General features: G+C 42.6%; 3 protein-coding genes across 6 annotated transcripts; 1 reads left to right on the plus strand and 2 right to left on the minus strand.

Annotated features, from left to right (window-relative positions):
- Nucleotides 1-1020: 1020 nt before the first annotated feature.
- Nucleotides 1021-10419, minus strand: LOC124220189 (tetraspanin 6). Of its 2 annotated transcripts, none has more exons than XM_046628716.2 (5): nt 10051-10419; nt 2836-3021; nt 2567-2752; nt 2239-2460; nt 1021-2121 (listed from the first exon to the last, which is right to left on the minus strand). In XM_046628716.2, the coding sequence occupies exons 1-5, from the start codon at nt 10108-10110 to the stop codon at nt 2047-2049; spliced, it is 729 nt and encodes a 242-aa protein (XP_046484672.1). In that variant the 5' UTR covers nt 10111-10419; the 3' UTR covers nt 1021-2046. The 2 variants fall into 2 exon arrangements, with proteins under 2 accessions (XP_046484672.1, XP_046484673.1); XM_046628717.2 differs by lacking the exon at nt 10051-10419 and adding an exon at nt 6586-6907.
- LOC124220187 (uncharacterized) lies at nt 2909-20331 on the plus strand. Of its 2 annotated transcripts, none has more exons than XR_006883533.2 (2): nt 2909-3046; nt 19029-19100. XR_006883533.2 is itself a non-coding variant. In XM_046628711.2 (2 exons), exons 1-2 carry the CDS (start codon nt 17756-17758, stop codon nt 19729-19731), a joined length of 1116 nt encoding a protein of 371 aa, XP_046484667.1. In that variant the 5' UTR covers nt 17130-17755; the 3' UTR covers nt 19732-20331. The 2 variants fall into 2 exon arrangements, 1 of the variants encoding a protein (XP_046484667.1); XM_046628711.2 differs by lacking the exon at nt 2909-3046 and adding an exon at nt 17130-18168 and having other exon boundaries at nt 19029-20331.
- Nucleotides 12552-17013, minus strand: LOC124220188 (tetraspanin-3). Of its 2 annotated transcripts, XM_046628712.2 has the most exons (6): nt 16489-17013; nt 16298-16378; nt 15679-15867; nt 14406-14570; nt 13905-14123; nt 12552-13040 (listed from the first exon to the last, which is right to left on the minus strand). In XM_046628712.2, the coding sequence occupies exons 2-6, from the start codon at nt 16355-16357 to the stop codon at nt 12846-12848; spliced, it is 828 nt and encodes a 275-aa protein (XP_046484668.1). In that variant the 5' UTR covers nt 16358-16378; nt 16489-17013; the 3' UTR covers nt 12552-12845. The 2 variants fall into 2 exon arrangements, with proteins under 2 accessions (XP_046484668.1, XP_046484670.1); XM_046628714.2 differs by lacking the exons at nt 16298-16378; nt 16489-17013 and adding an exon at nt 16133-16236.
- Nucleotides 20332-20425: the final 94 nt, after the last annotated feature.

A 20425-nucleotide genomic window follows, 5' to 3' on the forward strand; every position in this document is an offset into this window, starting at 1 on the left:
ATGTTATAAAAATATCGTATGTAGTAGATGATAGAATACGAACGGCTAAAGGACCAGGAAACAATGTTGGGCGTTTTATTTTAATTTCGTTGAGATGCGGTGTCTCGTGATTGTGACAAGAATAAATTTTGAAATGTAAAATAACCGAACGAATATAAATTACAGGCAACACCCGTGAAATTCATTCGGAACTATCGGTCTGTGGAATGGAAATGATAATTTTTATGTCAAACGAAACTGTGATTGTGTAGATAATTATATGAGGCATATTTTGAGACTATTTAATTACAATATCACCTCTCGGTTTTGGCATCGATCATAAAGCTGCGCGAGAGAAATAGTTTCGTTGCAAGTATATCCAATTGTTAATATCCAGCGTTAACGTTATTATCGAATGTCTTACGGCCGTGCTTTCCAATATAAAATTCAAAGTCTCTCATTCTTTTTTCGAATCGTTTGATATAACCCAGTCCGAACAATCGTTATTACGTTGAATGATCCTTTTTGAAAAATCACGCGAATCGAGTGAGATCTCATCTGCCTGAGAAAAATTTGGGAGACTTGTGATTTTACAAAATGAGGCATGGATCTAACGGATCCCGTTGAAAAAAAGTAGACAGTTTCGTTCCCCGTTCCAACTTCGTACGATGCGCGTGTCACGCATCGTAATTTCGCGTCGGAATGACGAATTGTAGTAATACGTTGATCACGATTGAGTTTTTTCACGACGCAAAACGCCGAATACCAAGAAGACGACGTAATCAATATAGCCTATACATATAATCAGCAGATACGATTCATACGCATTGATACCTGTAACGATATTTTACGGGCAAATATGTTAGAGGAAACGAAACATGCAATGCTCTGAGCCTAAGCGTATAGTATGCGGTTTCGGTATGAAAGATTGATTGTCGTATATGGAATGTATTGGGCTACCTAAAAGATTGATAATAATCTAGATCCGGAAGATGATGGGTAAATGTAAGAATAAAGAGCGTGGTTAATTAAACCTTGGTGTAAATTTAGCAATATTTTTTTTTATTTAAAATATTTTGTATACTTAGATGTATAGGTACATAAAATGTGTATAAATTTTTGTGTTGCTCCATTTGGGGAAAAAAAAATAAATAAAAAAAAAAAAACTCGCGTACATCTACCGTAAGGAATTATTGTATACATAGTGTAACGGTGTATAATAGTAAAATTATTATTACGGTGACGGAGGAGAAAAAAAGAGCCTCGCGCTAATGAAAAAGCCACAAATCGTAGAATTCACAGCTTCGTACACAAGAAGCAGATAAAATATAATAATAAATATATTATCATAGTGTATAGTCGAGATTTACGTAACTAGGACGAAAAGAAAAACAATGAAACGAAAGAAAAAAAAAAAAAAAAAATTTACAATTGAGAAATCTCCAAGCGAGGAGAAAAAACAAATTTTTCGATACAACCATGTTACATTATTATTCATTCAACAATGGTACGTTTATGAATTTATATGGTGAAAGAATTTCATCTCCTTGCATTTCAAGCATCATATCATACGTATCAGCTTTGCAAGTAAACTACAGTTTTTCATCATCCAAGTTTATTATCTACGGTAAATAATTTCTCCCCGATACAACCGCACTGCGTTGTCATAAGTTATTGGCGAGCAGTTGTTTTTAATTACGACTCCAATTAATGAGACGATCAGACCAACATGACCGAGGATGTCGAACCAGCCGGTGAAAATAGGTTTTGTACATCGTTATCGTTGCACCCGTAGTGCGTATTATTCGTTTACAATTTCTCGCTTTATATAATTTTTTTCTAGAATTTAGTTGTAGCTTTCCATTGTTTTCTTGTTTTTCAAATGCTTTTCACGAACTCGACGAGATCAACCTCGGCCGATCCTCCCACGCACGCCGCGTGCAAAATACGAGTAATATATGCAAATTAGCAAGGATATTGTATTGAAATTGGCTTTCGAATGTTACACAGAATTTTCGATCTCCACGCGGTATTTTCTTCGATCGATTTATGTCAGTCGAGTTACATTTACACCCTGTAGCCTCTTCGGTCGTCGTTCCTGATCGAGTTCGCCAAACACAGGGCGAATATTATTCCGACCAACTGAAAAAGAAAAGTATAAAAAACATTGGTTAATTAAGCACAGAAATATAAGTGAACCTCATTTTTCACTCTAAGATATAACAACAATTTCTAACGAAATAATTCCAAAAATCTTACCTCAGTTGCAGCAACGCCGATGGCAATTCCGCCAATGATCTTTGCGAAGCTGCCGAAGAATTCCTCCAGAGAGTCGAGACAACCTTTTGGGTATACCGATGACGATGATGCGCAATTGACATTCTCAGCATTTCCGCAGCAACTCCAAGGGATGGTGGTGCTGTTGGTGAAGTAGGAACGATTGGTGTAGTCCTCGGATGAAGCTATTCCGCAGCAATTCAACTGCGATAGAAAGTGAGGAAATTGCGTTATCGATTGGTCCGAGTATCGCTGCATCTCGTTTCAAATATGGCCTGTGAATTGTAAATTTTTTTTTTTCGGGACTCACATTGCTCTGTACCACGTCGATAACGGCCTGTTCATTTTCGCTGGACCAGTATTTCGCGAATAAGTCTTTGTAAGTGGTGGCGATGTCCTGTGTCCACTCGTCGGTACCGACATCCTTGTATATGAGGAAGGCCCAGACACCGATGGCGATTTGGATGATCAGGATAGCGAGAAGGAAGACGGCGAACTGGAATGTAATCGCGTTGGTTAGCCGGAGTCGGAAGAAGCCTTCTTCGAGGATGTACGATATTATTCACTCTTTATACTCACCGTTACAACCATGCAGTGATTCTCCCTTATTGTTCCGCAGCATCCGAAGAATGCGATTACGAATATTATCGAGCCGAGGATTATCAGCGCGATTGCTGGAGCTCCGACGGTTTCGCTAATTTTTTGGTAGTCGTCCAATTCCAGATGTATCCAAACGCCAAATCCAAGAAGGACTAAACCGACCAACTGTGAAAGAATTAAGGTACAGAGTGTGAGTATCGTTCATTCTTACGACGTTACTTCTATGATTACGTTGTGGTCAGGAATACCGAGGTTGGAACTTGGGGCATTTCGCAATGATTTCATTTTTTCTCGGACTTGTAACTCAAGGGAAACCGCATCGTCCGCCTGCAAGGGACGATTACTGACCCAGATCGGTTCTTCGTTGAAAGTGCGTCTGACTCACAGCCGTTGGTGATAACGAACCGTGATATCTCTAAAACGCTGTAAGCCCCCTGGTTACGGTTCAACCAGAGGCGAATACACGCGAACTCGTATTCATTTCAACACGAATTACGACAAAATCGGGCATAATGCATTTACTGTTCGCGATCGTCGAGGAATTCCGAATCGACGAGACCTCCGAATCTGTCGAAAATTCTGGATTAACAGCGCAAAGACGTGAAAAGTCCTAATTAAATGTGTGAAGAATCGCGACGAAGGACTCTAGCAGCAGCATCGGCATCGCCTTAACGAGACGCGAATTTATCCTTCCTCTGGAAACTAAAGTCGGTCAGAAGCCGGCGGCTGCAATCGCATAACGGATCACGGTTTGCCAATTCGTACGGTTATGCGATAAGCCCTGACAGATAAGCCGCATATTCGTATTACTCACATGTTTACGAGCCACTCGAAACGGGCTTTCGATACGTAACTGTATGTAGAATAATCGGACGACCATCGTTTCCAGGCAAAGTGCCTGCCGAAGCTTGCAGTGTTTGAATTTGGATACATTGTCAAAATTTTATCAACCTCATTAGAATGTCACGCGCATTCCACGATGCTTGAGATCATTTTTTGCCAAAAAATCGCGGAGCGGTGAAATATTTCTCGGCTTGCATCATGATGCAACTCTTGGTTTTCTGAGGAGACGTGAAACTGAAATTAGCAGCCAGCGTTATCATCCAAACGCGTTAAATTCTTTGGAAACACAAAAAACCAATTCAGTCTTCTCCTCATAATTATATAAAAGTATCGGAGGTTCGAAACATTTCAAAAAATTTTAATTATCAGTCTTGACTACCTCATTCGAACGAACATTAAAGAACGTTCAATTTTTAACCCTGGCCGCTAGCTTCAGCTTCGTCGAGACGACGGACACTGTTAACGGACGATAACCACTTCCTGGAATGAAAATATAATCTGGTATTTTTTTTTTTAACTTAGTGTGAGTGAACCGAGAGTGTTTCAACGGTCTCTGCCTCGAATTCAAGCATCAAAAATTTTCGATTATTTTATCTATCATTAGCGTTGCTCAAGATAAGAAATTATCGTCGCCTGGACTGAGTAAGCAGCTGACAATAAGCCCCGTTCCGAGTACACGCAGTATAATGCAGATAACTCGTTTCATAAGGAAAAAAAAAAAAAAAAAATGATTGCAAAGTATACTTTGAGGCCCAGTTTATTATACGACTATAAATCCGATTTCCGATTCTATTTCTTTCGGAAACATTTTTTAAATATCGTTTAAGCGCGCGAAGTCCCAAGAAATAGTCGGCGTGCTTGTGCTTCTGTATGGGAAATGAGAAGATGGGTAAAATCGTGGATTATGCAACGGTGCAAATAATCACGCACGCAGCCATGACAAAGGCCTTCTTATCGTCGACGTACCGTACGGCGCCATGTTTCGTCGTTCTCGCATTGGCAAACATAAGGCTGTACGGTGATGTTATCGTTTATTTGAAGAGTCGTAACCGGCTGAAAGATACCGGCTTGATACTTTTCGGAAAAAAATAAACTGGCCGTGCATTATACATCGCCTCGTGCGTTCCTCGCGGATCACGGTTCGCGAATATGCCGGCAAACCGACAACGCGGCGTTGAATCTACCGGTAACGAAAATTTTCATATAAATTTAGCACCGTGACTGTACGAGTGTCGTGGGTACCTATATATGCCATGCAACATTTGAGCCGGTATTCAAGGATGAAAGAATCTCACGAGCATAGGAGATGCCGGGGTCCGCGGCTTTTAGCTTCTTGCGTAATGCTCCTATTAATATACTTTATTATCGATACATCCACGCCGAGGTAAAAGAAAAATGCTACGAAGTTTAATTCGTTCGACGAGCTGAGGCGAATGTATTGCGAAGAAGAACGAAGCGACAAAAGATGATATTTTATTGTAACGGATTACGGTCTCAATGAAATCCAGTTTTGCCTCGTTTCCAAGGACTCGGACGCAAATCATTCGCTCGTCCGGAAATTCTCCTTGGCGATGAGCAATCGGCGTTATCTATACAGTCACGGTTTTTTTCCACTGACTCGTAGAGAGGAAAAAGCGTACGCTTAAATTTGTTTCAATGCGATATCATCGCGATCGTAAGAAAAGATGTAATCGAAAATGAATTATTTTCAACGAAATATCTTAGCGCCTTTCCGGGCAAACGTCAAAACTGCTCGTCAATAATCGGGAGCTTATCCATTTTCGTTAATACCAGCCGGAACTCGAGTTTCAGAGAAAATAACTATATATACGTTTTCCGAAGAGCGGTGCAATGTCGGTATTGCCGGTCTGTCCCACCGGTGAAAGGAATTTTCATTTCTAACGGACGATCGAACGGTGAAAGCGAAAGGCGATACTTGGTATTCGTTGTCAGTCTCAATCACACCGACGCTTCGGAATTTAACTTCTTAGTTTAAGCGATTCCCGAATGGATCTGCAAGGTCTTCACGGGCGGTTCGGTTAGCCTTGGAAGACGATTTACGGAGAGTCCAAGGTGCGACGGTTCTGAGCCCATATCGAGAAACTACGTAAGATAATACCGAGTGAATGTTGTCATCATATGGAAAAACCCACGCTGAGTCAATTTCACCACGAACATTAACCCCGCACAGCTTGTGTCCGCGAGTGGAGTAAGAATTACACAAGCCTACGTTTTCCTTTTTTTTTTCAAATTTATTCTACCAAAGTGTTAATATTCGTAAAAGTAGTCCTGAATTTAATGTAAAACGACATTCATACGATATACACCACCTCACATTCTGAAAATATTTATTTCGATAGAGTCACTATGAGAAAAGCATCTCTCCATGTATAACGTGAATAAGAGAGAATCATGACGTGATGCGTAAGAACAAAGTTGATATTCTGAATCGGCAGACCAAAGTCTATATATGTCTATTCATTCTATCGTGTACAATTATACAGAAAAATTTTTCCATCGCGGATCACAGTTACAGGCCTGAAGTGTCGACGCGGGAAACTTGATCGCATTTAACTATCCGCAAGTACACTTTTAGCCCGTAATTAGCGACGATAATTATTCATGGGAGCTAACACTGATCTCCTCTTATCGCCTAGCTGTACCCTTAGCTATTATCACGCGGCTATCCGTCAACAAAGGTGACAATTTATGTATCCGTAGGTGATTAGATTTACGATCTGTGCCTGAACAATTCGGTAAACATCGTTGACTCATCCGTAATGACGATCCGACGACGAAGCTTCGATAATGTTCCGATTTCACAGGGGGAACTTTGTTTGCGTACGATGAATCGTTGCATCGATTCTCGGATAGAGCGGCACTTACCGAGAATATAAAGTTGAAGAGGAAAAGTAGCCATCTTATGCACTCACACGCGCAACTCATCTTGACTTAACAATATATCGCGCTATTGAAAACCGAGAAGAATTTTTCTTGTAGAAAACACGTTGCGAAACGTTTCAACTTCGTACGCGTACCGGAGCCAACTGATCAACGGCGACGTTCACTCTTGGCTTTTGGCTCTTGCCTCTAGAATTCTGGCTAACGCAACCACTGCTTTGATATACGAAGCAAATTGCCCGGAGCAAACCGAACTAACAGCTAGCCGAACGATTCACCCAACAGCCGGGGAATAACTGATTCTCCGCTACCATCCACTCTCAATATTTACAACATTACCCCCACATAGTTTCACAGTGAACGACGTCACGTGTACAAGAAAAAGTCCAGTCGTACCCCATGCGCTTCTCAATCCCATATACATCGTGCAGACCACAAAACGACGTCAAGTATCTACAGTCGCTTGCGATACGTTATCAAATAACCGAGAAAATCCTTGCCGATTACAGGAAAACCGCAACCAGTCAGAGTCCAAGGAGTCAAGTGTAATAACAACTTTACCACGACGTGGCAACGCTTACAATTCATGGATACCAATAACACGTAATGGTATAAAATTACAAGATCGCGAATAGCGAAGGTGGGTTGACGGCGGATGATCCATGCTGTGGGTACCATTGGTCCAAAGAAATCGTTTCGCCGCACGATCTTTGGTTCCAATGATTTTAGGTGATGATCGCGGCGTCATGTCGGAGGCGGAATGTTCTTATTCGGCCCACTGTACGCGGCTCTTATAATGGGGTGACGTCAGGGATTTTTTATTTAGCTAGAACGCGATGGCAGAGTTGGACGTGAGGCCGGCGCAGATCGGTCCGGCAACGCTGCGGCTGCCGATCCCCACTGAAGTCCACAGAGAGACCAGTGTTCGAGGTGTGTACAAGGCACTTATTGCGCCGTTGCTCGGGTTCGTTCAATTGTAACGCATCCGTACACATACGCGGTTGGTTCGTAACCATTGCATGTTCGACCTAGGCACGAAAGAGAGGGACACACTCGTCATAGCCCTCCTCCTACGACGTGGCAGACAAGTGAGACCAGTTTGCGCTCGAGGTTAAACCGATGTCTCCTTTTCTCTCCCGTTCCATCCACCATTGTTGACTTTGCGTGAGAGAGAGAGAGAGAGAGAAGTCGTCACGGACCGAGTCTCGGGACACGATCTACTGGAGTAACTCTAGAGACCAGGTATACAGTTTCCTTGGATCCGGGACCAGCGGGATTCTGAGAACCTGTTGTACTACCTGCAGCCTCCTTCTCTCTGCCTAGGCGAAGAAGAGCTGTAGAAGTTTCTTCTCAGTCACATGCATCGCGGGATGATGTGATAATTTCAATAGTTTCGATGACTTCCCGTCAGATCCTACTTCGATAGAATCGATTGGTCGGATCAGCGGAGGGATTTTAATATACTCAAGGATTGGGTGGATGACAGATTTCTCCTCACTGACTTTGAACGACTTCGTGCGAATGGGTTCAATCGTGGTTTCTAATCTATTTCTCGGTAAGAGCAACGACGTGTGTACGAGAATTGAATTCAATACAATTTCTTCGAGGAAATAATTTTCTTTCACCGAACGTTGGAAATTAACGCTGTAAAACTACGTTTCCGTGGCAATTAAATAATGTTTATTTTAATCAGGAATTTAATAAAATTTTCGTTAGGTCTTGACCGTAAAGGTATTTCGTATGAAAGAGCTTATTGAGGAATAAGCAATTCAATTCGTTCACGAAATAGTATTTCTTATTTGAATCGTAAGATAAGCTGCTCGTTTACTGTACGCAAAGCGTTGAGTGTATCGGTGAAGCTCGTATACGTGATAATGTTGATAGAAATCAAGGTAAAAGAAAGGCCGGAAATTTAATTCGATTAGATACTGCTATCTCAAAAATAGACTGTCGCTTGAAGGAAAAACCAAGAACTTGTACTAAAATTTTCATCGGTAGTTACTTGTCAGAGAAACGAAGTGCGTTGTTTTTTTTTAGATACAGCAAACCGAGATTAGTTTTTTTTTTCTTTTTACTTCTTTTTTTTCAACAAATACTTCGTCAACTTAATTAATCCGCTTGTTTTCGCGTAGACTGAATAAAGTTGATTATTTGTTGTTGCACCGTTAAGGCGTCTTAATTATCATTGACGATGCTTGAACCAGGGCCAAGTTCGTGTACCAAAAGTTTAAATACACAAAGTAAGTGAATTTTCATGACTAATGGTGGTCCGAAAAGAAGATGATGTGGATAAGGAAAGATATTCAAACCTTCCTCATCTGCGTCTCGACCGAACGACGCGACGGAGTAAACACAACGTGCAGGTTCGAGAAATCGATACCCATGGCGCGACTCTTTATTGCCCATGCTGGAGGGTTAAACAACCAATTTCTCGGTCCAGACGTGACGCACTAGTTTTCCTCCAGACGAGGTTGGCGCCAGAATTTTCTGAAAGGGGTTGTCCGGACGGATCGAAGAAACCGGGGCCATGCCGTTCAGCTTTTGCAGGCTTCGTGGCAAAGTATCATGAAATAAATCGTACAATTTTAAACCGACTTTGAAGGATCTGGCTTTTCGAAATATAAACTCGTTTACTTCGTTACGATTCACTAAGTGAATTTCAGGCGATACCGAGGCTGCGAATCATCGATTCTTCCTGACATCCGTTATTAAAGTATATAAAACGCTACCAACTTCAACCTCGTAAGAGTTTATCCTCGAAGTTCAAGCCGCCAAACCAGCCTTCAAACGGCGAACAATTATTGCCGCCTTTTTTCTAACTAATGAACCGTAACCGCGGAGGAACTTTCGGTAAAAAAAGGCGGCGTCGACTTCCGCCCGTACACCCCGGATGAAAAAATGCGGTATCTAAAGCGTCGATTTTCCGCAGACGATTCGGTCTCCGAGTTACCCGAGTTATCGTACACTTTTCAGCGTCTCAACTTCTCAGAGATGAAAAGAACCTCTGCAGGTAGTCAGCACCGCATTGTTCGGACCAGGTAGAGTCGGCTAGTCGGAATGCGAAGGGGCAAACAGGTTTCCCTTCGAAAATGACGCCGGCCGAACGTTACGGTGCAGCTGCATCCTCGCCGTTACGTCACGGCGAGATAAATAAATAAATAAATGAAAATGCAGAAGTGAGGAGGGATTTAATACAAACAAATTCCAATTTAGACGCAATTTTTGAGTTAGCTAAAAACCGTCGCCTGTATTAAGCAAATAAAACCAGTTTACGCGAGGCTGACGATTTAATTTCAAATTCGAGATTTGTTGGCTTTGTATCGCGTATCAAAGTTACAAGAAACTCGATGATACATCGGAGTGTCTCCGCTTCCGTAACAGCTTGCGATGTTTGCAGATGATATTAATTCGTCTAACAAGGTGTAAAGTAATCAGTTTGTAATAACTCACGACAAAGACGAAGTTGAATATGAAGAGGAGGTACTTGATACACGATATTCCGCAGCTCATGTTTGCTTCTGTTCCGTTACTTTCTTTCACAATTCAACGATGCAGCAGCGATTCTCCGCCGGTGTTCTTCAAGCCTCACTTTCGAAACTCTGGTTGTTCTCGGCTGCGATATCCTTGACGTGTCGGTTCTCGATAATTATTGGAGGAGTATACGGTGTTCGGTCTGATTATGAAGGCTCCGCTCTGCTCCCTGTCGGCTTCGCACTGTGGCACAGATTCGACTGACTCCAAGCCCGCGCTACGCTTCGGTGTAAAGCAGGCGCCCCCCTGTCCCAGGAGCTTTTATCTATCACTCGACACTCGAGATAGTAGAAAAGAGATAGGGACCAGTCGTACCTGGTCGATTGCGAATGAATTTTCGTCGCGCTTTTCCGACGGTTGAAGAAAGGAGTATCGCAAGTTTGTTAAAGAAAACGAATATAAGCGAAGGGCCAGTTTGAACTGGGAAATTCACCCTCTGAAGGTCCGAGGAAAAAATTACGCTTGTCATGCCCCGAATGGCACGCTTATAATTCAAATATACGGTTGTAACTTTCTTCGATCCAACCTCCGCGTGCTTGGTTATCACTGTGCTCGAGTCTGGCGATTGTTTTCACGTTCAAACAGGTGGAAACAGGCCTGAATTTGTTTCAACCTGGCGAACCTCTACGCCACTGACTTATTAGGTGAGCGTTTCATTGGACGAACAAAGCGACGCGAAGCTTAAACTCGACGAGCGTACGCCAATGTTTCCAATCGTCAGCGCATGCCTTCGAGAAATAGGAAAACTACCGGGTGACGGTTTATTTTCGAAACTCTCGAACGTGCTTTTGCCGAGCGTATCTTCATTGACGAGCGGCTGCTGTCGCGTGTTGGTCAGGATAATTCCTTGACGCTCCTTTCGATTCGCGTCTCACGCTCCTACTCGTATCTCGACAAAATACTCGCAGTTTCGGTCTTATGCGCATAATGAGTGTGCAGATATTTTTAGGCATTTGTGAAGGATTTCTGTCTGGGTGTTCACGTCATCAGTTTCCGCCTTCGGTTAGTCTCTCTTATCGTTGAGGCGTGGCTATGCCGATTTTTTTCGTCATTCCAATTGTCATTTGTCTTATCCTTTTTTTTTTCCCTAGTATCGAGGTTTAGTTTTCCATTCAACGACTGATGGAAATTGTTTAAACCGATGTACAAGTGCAAATTAAAATCTTGACCTCTTTTTATTTCGTTCGATTTTTACAATCTCGCATGATTAAATCGGCTCAATTCCGATCGTGCTGCACGATTGAACGTTTTTAATCTTTATACCGGTGATTTATTTTTATTTTCAGATCCGCGGCGCGGCCGAGTTTCAATTACGGATCTTTGTTTCTCTTCTCTTCGCAGATTTCTACCTATAAAATAATACTCCGCAGTGCCACTTGGTAGAAAATCGAGTTAGGTAGGCTGTTGTATGCGTCATTTCCATTTTAGTCTCATTGTCAACGCAGCGTAAAAGTAACGGTGGCATGTTCATCATATGGCGTATAATACATTTCGTAATGAGACCTAATTACTCCACGTACTCTGGTGGACTTTCGGAATTAGCTCATTTAATTACACACGCGTTACAGTTACAATGCACGCACTTGTTGCATGCAATTACATTTTATAAACAATTAGTGCAATTCGTACCTCGGTTAGTTTACGAAAAACCAAGCAAACGATACTCATTTATGAAAAATCGTATTGAGTAAATTTCACTTTATCTTACAGGAGATATACAAGTTTGTTTTGCCTCTGACTCCACTATCGTTATTGTCGTGATATAAAGTTAACGCGTACAGCCTTGTTATGAGTTGTTGGTATAATCTTTGGATAGGTAGAGATAAGGTTTCTTTGGAAAAAATGACCGCATCTCGTCAGTCGCTCGATTCTGACCATGAATCGAGTTACAGCCGACGATTATCTTCGGTTGATGACTCCTTTCCTGATCAGATCAGTGCGTTATGCGTTGACTAATGCTCGCCTGTAATCCGTTAGCGTAAAATTGACGTCACGTTACTCACACTGTCACGAGAGATGAGCTGTGCCGAGTTTTCCAGAACGCTGCGCACTTGTCGTAACACTTGTTGCGTGCATTCTTCGCTCGAATCGATCCAGCTGTGTTTTTCGTAGAGCAGGATTTATCCCAACATGACCAATTGCCGGTCGGCGAAGCGACGTAAAAAAAATCAAATCAGAGATAATCGGTGAATTGAATATCGCTGGATTCTGTCATTTCACGCGTATAAATCCGGCTTGGCGACAGTTCGAAAATCCGATAGAGAGAGTATTATGAACTGACGATGGTTAGAAAAATGGTGAAATTTAGAATTGGAAGAAATGCGTAAAGCCACAAACACATTTTTCCTCATCAGTCTCGTGGTAGTTAAAAAGGAAAACAAGGAACGTCGAATTTTGGTAAACAGTTTTGAACGCTTGCCCAAGTTATAAATAGTTTATTTGATTTGATAAAGTGACTTACGTCTACAATGGATGTACAATGTATCATGTGCTGAGCAGCCTGCACACAATGGACTATAACCGTGACGTGGGTGAATAAAAGCAAATACTATTATATGCAGTACAAAATTCAGTTCGGTTGCTGTACAGATTATTTCTATAATAAAACCTAGGCGTAATCAACGTGTGAGATAATCAATTCTCATCTCATTTCTGCGGGTATATATCAGGGTTATACCATATTCTATTTGACTATCATAAGTTATACGTAAAAACTACGTCTTTCGTCTTGGCGGTACTCGGGGTTTAACCACCAGCTGAGAATCCACCCCTGTACTGGATGCATTTCGCATCGGCGATGCATTCCGGGAGTTTCTCATCCCGCTAAGCGACAGGATATCACGACGTCTTCTTGCAGCGCCCTCCTTTATCGCTCGAGCAAAGAAACATGCGCATATCACCCCGCACACCTTTGGAAGAGAGGAAAAAAAAGATGTGCTTAGTTTTATTGAACGGATAAAATGCCAGGTTTTTATGACGAGAGATGGACTATTTTCGTTTATCGCATTTCAAATCATTTTTTCATCTAATAACTTGTTCGTAGTTTCACATATCAAAATACGAAATAATATTTATTAAAGTATTATATAAAATTTTACTTTCGTTATTCATTTCTCAAATATTTTCTTTTCGCAGGATCGGCTTGTGTAATATCTGAAATTTGTAAAATATTGCATCTGTTTGAAATAGCGGCAAGCATCAAGCGTTTTAGAAAAACTGCACATGCGTCTAAAGTTTCAAAATTTTCTTGGGAATAACAAGACACCATATCTTATTATGCGATTGTTTTCATTTTACGACGTACGTTCATGTTCTCTGAACAAATGAGCAAATGATGTTCTTTTCTTTTTGCAGATTTTAAGTCATTGTACAATCTCTGATTTACCGAGACTCAAACAAGTGGTTTCGGAGCGCCTGAATAGTCGCAACCCAACACGAATTAACAATTGGTCGCGCGCTTGTTTTTCGGCAGGTAAATGAAACACATTTTTTCAACTGAATTTTTCAGATGAGAAAACCGCATTCGTCAAGCTTTCCCCAAAATTTGAATTTGAACACTGAAAAGTGATGATAAATTTTCTAGCTCTTTGAACAAGTGCTCTCAATGTACGAAATCGGTGGAATTTCCTATTTTCAACAATAGAAAGTTCATCGCCTAAGCCCACTGGCAATGAATTTCAATTCTATCCTATAAATACCCTTAAATACCGAGCAAACAACGAATGAATAATCATTTCGTTGAGCTCTCCATTTTCACCTCAATTAACGCTCACCTGGAGGAGAACGGAGCAAAGTGCGAGTAGGAAAACGTGAAGGAGAATGGAACGCGTTCGGTTAACAACGAAGTGTAAGCATCCTCTGGAATACATCGTGGTACAAGTGCCACTGGCAACGGCTTCTGGATTTTCTACCGAGGATGTGTCGCAGCAGGACCAAGGAACGGAGTCCAGGATCCTGTAGTCGGCGGGTCCATCGATGCCGCAACAGCCCAGCTGAACAAAAATGCGGAACAGATTAGCCGAAGAAATTTCTATGCATCGTTTTTAAACCCGAATGCGAGTGCGAAAATTAATGAAACATTTATAGTAATTGATGCAATCGTCTCGTCGACGGAACCTGATAAAGAAGCAGTTACCATATCAACGATCTCAATCAAGTCTTGATGAAATCTTGTACCGCCTACCACAGCAACGTCAGATAATATCTAAGATTCCTTGCGGAAGTGGAATATTATACCCCGAGGGATAAGAATCGGCAATCTTTCGACAACTTACCCTTATTTGCATCCGATCCCATGTGGATTTTTCGTCGGTTGTAGCAAGAGCGAAGGCCGTCTCGTGGTCGGAAGTACGTAAAGGGTCGATCTGTTCGTGCTTAATCACAGCCCATATTCCGGTGCCGGCTTCCACGAAGGCGACCGTGCCCAAAACCACGGCAAACTTGAAAGATAAAATCAGAAATTAGATCGCAATCGCTCCAGACGTGACTCACGATTCCATTACATTCGTGACGATGACGCCGCCGACAGTGCGAGCTATAAACAAGCTCGTCAGATTTACGAGTGGTCTTTGAACGTGCTCAAAACCAACGCCGTCTAATTGATGAAGTCAGCGATGGACGCTCTGCTCTGCCTTCAAATTGCGGTTTCAATGTCTTTTTTAAGGTTGCGAATCCTCGTCGATTCTCGAATTCGAATCAGGACATTTTTATTTCAGCCACTCGTGCCTCAATATACGACCAGGTATACGTTGATACTCGACGTTTTTACTTCGCGGAATGTAAATGTTGTCATATTTTAACCGAGCTCCATGTGAGATTTTTCTAGTTGAAATTTTACGCGATGTGAACATATATCGAATAATCACAACCGTGGTTCATAATTGGATACGTTATATTTCAATGAAGTCTGATTAGATCGAAATTTTTTTTTTTAACCGTCAGCAAAACCGATAAAAACTCAACATCTATTCTTACGTGCCAGACGTACATCTGATCGATGAGTTGTGGTAGAATTTCTTTTGTTTTAATTTAATGATGCAAGATTGAGATCCCGAGATCAGGAACCTAGATATCGTTATCACAGTTGTATAAATAATTGCGAAATGAGTCACGAGCAATTATTTACAAAAAATTCCTCAACCAGTCGCACCCATACGAAATTGGCACCTAAGTACTTCCTCGCATTATCTTTTCGGCAAAGGAATTGAATCACCGACGCTCGATCAAGACCGCTGGATTTTTTTTTTTTTTTTCTTTGCGGCAATTAACAGCTTTAGTTTTATTTTGGCTATAAACCGAGACGCAGTATCTTCGCAAAGTCGAAGCGTTCTAATGCTTGCTCGGGTCTTCAGCGTTTTTCGGGTATTACATATATTTTGATCTCAGTGTTACCGGCTTCTGTTAAATTTTTTATTTATTGCCACTACGTTGGGAAGTCGGACCTAGTGCCGAACACCAATTCGACAAAACTTGAAAGACTCAATTGTACCGTGTATTCTACAAGAATAACACAGGCCTCGAAACGGCCTCCATCAAAGGTCGCCTTACACATATGACTTGCACCCTGTGAGTCGAATCGACGATGTGCCATCCCCCCCATCCAAGGAGACAAGTGACCAGACCCATGATCAGGAGGGTGATCGACGACCCGCAGACATCGTCCGGAGTCAAGGGCCGGTACTGTTTCAGCTGGTAAATAAATATCCCAGATCCTACGGAGACGATGATGCCAGAAATCTGTTGAAATTGATAAAAAGAAGATAGATTTCATCAAAGAAGCTCCGATCGCTCATTCCGCGTCTTATGATTCTCGATATCAGAGGCGAGCTTCGTAATCTCGCGAGATAAGCCGACCGCGTATCAAAGTTGTACTCGTATAGACACAGCGCGGGATGACAAAATCCACGGTCGAGGAACGACGGTGGGTTCATTTTTACGCCGTAACTTAAAAAATCACGAATCACCGACAAAACATTCCGCCTTAGCAAAGATCTTCAAATACCACAACAAGTGTCTTTTAAATTTGCAGAAAGATGCGGTTTAACGACTCGAACTTTTCGCCGACGACGATTATACGACACACGGTCATCGGAGGACCGGGAATAACTGGAATGCGAAACGTGCGACGTTATAAGTGGTGGTAGTAAGTGGATGTTGGTAGACTTACGCCGAGCAGGATGACGTAGGCGAGTAGAAAATACCGGAGGCAGGTGACGGTCCGAGCCATCTGACGACGTTTATAAATATCCTGCGCCGAAAAGAAAATGGAAATAAAAATTGAGAGTTTGTTTACGGAGTGTACCGACGGCGTCGGGGCCGCGGTGAATGGCAAAAGCGGATACTGCGCGTTCTACGCACAGCTTGGCCAGGTTCTCATCGGTGTGTGTCCAGTCGACACCCCGAGTAAAATCGTCCCAGCGAATCACCACCGGTCATTGCGGTGGCACCGGATGCTCGTATTCCAATCTCGGCACGCGTTGCTCGCTCTTATCGCACCTCATTCCACCGGCCCAGGCACCAAGCGATGGTCGAGCGTACCGGAGGCCTCGAAAACAGTGCCAAAAAGCCAGTCCCACTCTCATAAAGAGGGACGCTGCTGAAGGACGGATGACCTCTCGAAGAAATCGGTCGAACACCTCTTCGATTTCGACTTGGATGAACCACTCGTTGTTCGGCTCGCTGCACACCGCGGACTGTGCCGGTGTGGCTGCAGCAGAGCCGCTTACCGAACGTCACGCATCACGGTGACCCTGATGATATTTTATATCGCAGACACGCGTTCTCCGCCTCTGTACTATGCGTTGACCCCTGGCGTCCGATGAGAACAAAGAGATCGCGTTGCTGGAGTACGGAGGAAATGGAGATCTCTCAAGGGTCAAGGGTCACCGATTACCGGACATTCGTATTGTACGTCTACTGATTCGCGTCTGTGTTGATTACGGTTCACACTCTTGGGATGGGGAATATTTATCCGCTTCTTTAGCGTCGCGCTTCTTCTTCGTGGACCTCTGACCGGTACCAGAAGCCCATTATCGATCCGGGGCTTGTTGTGTTTCTGCGTCATAGTAACGAGGACAGGTGGATTTTTGTGGGGGGCCAGAGACTCTGAGTCATCGCTGATCCGGTCGTGGAAAATACTTGTTATTCTGACCGGTTAGATTCCCGTTTTTGAAAAGCTACGAAGCTTGATGACAGTCACTGGAGTCAGGATCAAAGTTCGTTGTGGAACCTCCGTGATCGATCTTTATTTTAGTGTAGATACTCGATCGGTAATATCGTGTATTTGCTTGAGCTAATTAGCGATATGAACCTGGAAGAGAACGTCAACTAATTAGCACTCCGTCATTGTCGACTAATTTTAGCCAAAGGTTTAATCTTGTTGTTCGTTTTCTCAGCAGCCTAAAAGTAAATTCGCGTTCTTGCCAACTTCAGACCGGTGTCATTACTCTCTAGCAAGTTAGTGGCGCCATCGGCGACGATTCTACAGACTAACGAGTCGAGTTAAGGATTACTCATCGATGAATCCTTTACGATTAATTTTTACAGAATTGCGAGCGTGTTGGTGTATGCTTTTCAGCTAACGAACGGAGCGTTGAATAAATGCGTTTTCCGTTCGGAGTTAAATATGTTGAAAAAAAATTATATCTTATCGGAGATCGATCCTCGATCGGACCGTCTGGAGAATGAATTGGCAAAACGTGGCAGGCGGCGACACAACAGAGTTTCGTTTGTTTGTTTCTTGCTGATGAACTATCGGCGCAAGAAAATGTCGTCGTCTTCGTCCTCGAAGGGTACGCGAAAAACGTACAGTTTCGAGGAGCGTGAAATCCTCATCACTTTGATAAACAAGCACGGTGATGTTGAGGATAAAAAATCCGATCCGACTTCAATGTGCAAGCGAAAATCGGCCTGGACCAAACTAGCCGAAGAGTACAACGCTCTCGTTGGTCCTTACGCGACAAGGTCTTCGGTTCAGCTCAGACGCTGTTGGGAAAACATGAAGGCTTGCAAGAGGAATCGGGAGGAAAAACGATCCGGGTAAAGTAGATCGTTTCGTGCGATGGAAGTTTTCTGTTTATCTGATTGAAAAAATCGGTTGAAATTTAGAAATTCGCAGGGAAAGTACCCGAAGTCTACCTCGTCGATTCCATTCATTCTTCTGTGATATGTTGTTGTGGTAGGATTACATATAAATACGTTCGATAGATATTTTCATGTACTGATTCGGGGTAAAAGAGGTGAAACCATCCCTCACTTGAGAGTTTATTCTCAAATAGTTTTTTTATTAAGGATTCTCGATGATAACGTTGAGTTTTTTGGTAAAACTACTCGGATATTATTGATCACTGTAATCAACTGAAAATAATGTGCACGGTATCATCACCCTTATAACTGCGCAACCCTTTTCTGAGCGAGGAATTAAAACAGTAAGATTTAGGGGTGATTTTTATCACCGATTCGAATTAGCATGTTTTGAAAGTATTCAACGTATAATTTGTTGCATAATTTATTTTGCGAATTCGATAAAATATACATGAAATCACATAATAAATTAGGAAAGCACGAATCATCAGATATACTAGATCAAAAATCGCATAATCAACTGTATAAATTTCGATCCTGTATATTCGATGATTCGTGCTTCTTCAAATTTATTATATAATTTCTTATATATCTTATCCAATTTACAAGATAAATCATGCGGTAAATTACACGCTCGATTCTTTGAAAAAATTTTACGATTCAACGCATGAATATTTCGATGATTTTTGAAACACGTCACAGAATGAAGAAAGTCGTCGATGTATCATCTCTACGTTTTAAACATTTTCATCCATGCCAGATGCGACCGTTTTCAAGCCGCTCTAACCCGATCCATACAACAATTCTCACAACAGGCCGACGTCGAAGGGCCCAAATCACAATATATCCTCCGACCGTCTGCGGCTGAGTTTGTCGAATTGGCAGGACGGCATTTCGGGTCAAAATTCCATAGACACTTCGACTTCGGCGAGCACGGTCGGACTTCCGCCGAACGTGGTATTCGAGCCAAAAGCTTCGGAGCCGTTCACCCTGCAGAGCGTGCCTGCCTCAAAGGCCTCGAAGATGGCGCTGAAGGGCGGTCAGCGAGGTGACCTTGAGGGAAAGGAGCCACGGCCAGGGGTTGCGGTGCTGACTTCCGGTTTGACCGAGGCGAAGATGGAGCTGCCACCCTCGGTCGGCCCGATGGGCGACTGTCCGGAGAAGTTTATGACCGATCCAGAGTCCTCGATAGAAGACGTCCACTCGGACACGGAGGATCCGGCGATCGCTGATGCTCGCGGAGCTTTCTGCATCCGGAGCAATAGCATTCGGCCAAGCGTTCCGTCCCCCTGCAGGATTCCCCAAAATCGTCTGCAGCGCAGAATCGGCAGTGCGGCCCAGCGGAGTGAGGAATTGCACGTCTTGGCTCTTTCCGAGGCTCAGATCAAGGTCGACATTGCCGCGATGCAGAAGGAGGAGGCGAGGATCCGGCTCGAGGAGGTTCGGTATCGCAAGGAGGAGGCCAGGCTGAGAATGCTTTTTTTCACCTACAAACTGGACAGACTTAAGGAGGACTGAGTCACCGGATGGGTCTGGTTTTAATCGTCGTGACGTCATTTTCCGCAATCGCCAATGCGGTTGCGTTTCATTTCTCAATTGCTTGGTGGGCTCGTTGATTGAAGTCGCTTTTTTACTTATTTCGCTTCGTCTACGCTTATTAGGCCGGTTTTTTTTATTCAACCTTTTTCTTTTTTCTTTTTACGTGCTGTTCGAAAAGTTAGTGTTTAGCCTCAAACGAAGCCTCGTGAAACCGGTATTCGGTAGTAGGATTCTAAAAGACGTTACTTGTATCATTTTAGAACACGGGTGAGATAAGAATTGACAAGGTAATAAGCATCTTCGTTTATTCAATGCACTCAACTATAAACGGTCGCATCGAATACAAGATGAACATTCAGGTGTATAGTAGTTTCGACCTTTTTGTTTTATAGAAAACTTTATAATCTGTAAAGTAAAACTAAAAACAGCCTCCCAACCTGTACAGTTTTAGAGATATTTCGGTTAGAGTGTTTGAAAAATCCAAACCGGATGAGTAACCCTTTACAATTTTGGTACCGAGCTCCGGTTTCACGAGGCTTCGTTTGAGGCTGAAAAATAACTTTTCTAAGGGTACGCAAGAAGAAAAAAAAAGTTTAAGAAAATCCAGCCTAATGTTTATACTCGGTATCTCAAAAAAGAAAAAGAAAGAAAAACATTCGTACAGTTTGAGCAC

This window comes from Neodiprion pinetum, chromosome 5, assembly GCF_021155775.2.
Source record: "Neodiprion pinetum isolate iyNeoPine1 chromosome 5, iyNeoPine1.2, whole genome shotgun sequence".
Taxonomy (NCBI): Eukaryota; Metazoa; Arthropoda; class Insecta; order Hymenoptera; family Diprionidae; genus Neodiprion; species Neodiprion pinetum.

What these genes read in the sequence shown, in the direction of transcription:
- LOC124220187 (XM_046628711.2), top strand. Translation starts at nt 17,756, where the DNA reads ATGTTGAAAAAAAATTATATCTTATCGGAGATCGATCCTCGATCGGAC. An exon ending in CGGGAGGAAAAACGATCCGG is followed by an intron (nt 18,169 to 19,028) that starts GTAAAGTAGATC and finishes TTCTCACAACAG; the next exon opens with GCCGACGTCGAAGGGCCCAA.
- LOC124220189 (XM_046628716.2), bottom strand. Translation starts at nt 10,110, where the DNA reads ATGAGCTGCGGAATATCGTGTATCAAGTACCTCCTCTTCATATTCAAC. An exon ending in ATCACTGCATGGTTGTAACG is followed by an intron (nt 2,753 to 2,835) that starts GTGAGTATAAAG and finishes ATTACATTCCAG; the next exon opens with TTCGCCGTCTTCCTTCTCGC. An exon ending in TCGGCGTTGCTGCAACTGAG is followed by an intron (nt 2,122 to 2,238) that starts GTAAGATTTTTG and finishes TTTCTTTTTCAG; the next exon opens with TTGGTCGGAATAATATTCGC.
- LOC124220188 (XM_046628712.2), bottom strand. Translation starts at nt 16,357, where the DNA reads ATGGCTCGGACCGTCACCTGCCTCCGGTATTTTCTACTCGCCTACGTC. An exon ending in CCTACGTCATCCTGCTCGGC is followed by an intron (nt 15,868 to 16,297) that starts GTAAGTCTACCA and finishes CAATTTCAACAG; the next exon opens with ATTTCTGGCATCATCGTCTC. An exon ending in ACAGGGTGCAAGTCATATGT is followed by an intron (nt 14,571 to 15,678) that starts GTAAGGCGACCT and finishes TTATCTTTCAAG; the next exon opens with TTTGCCGTGGTTTTGGGCAC.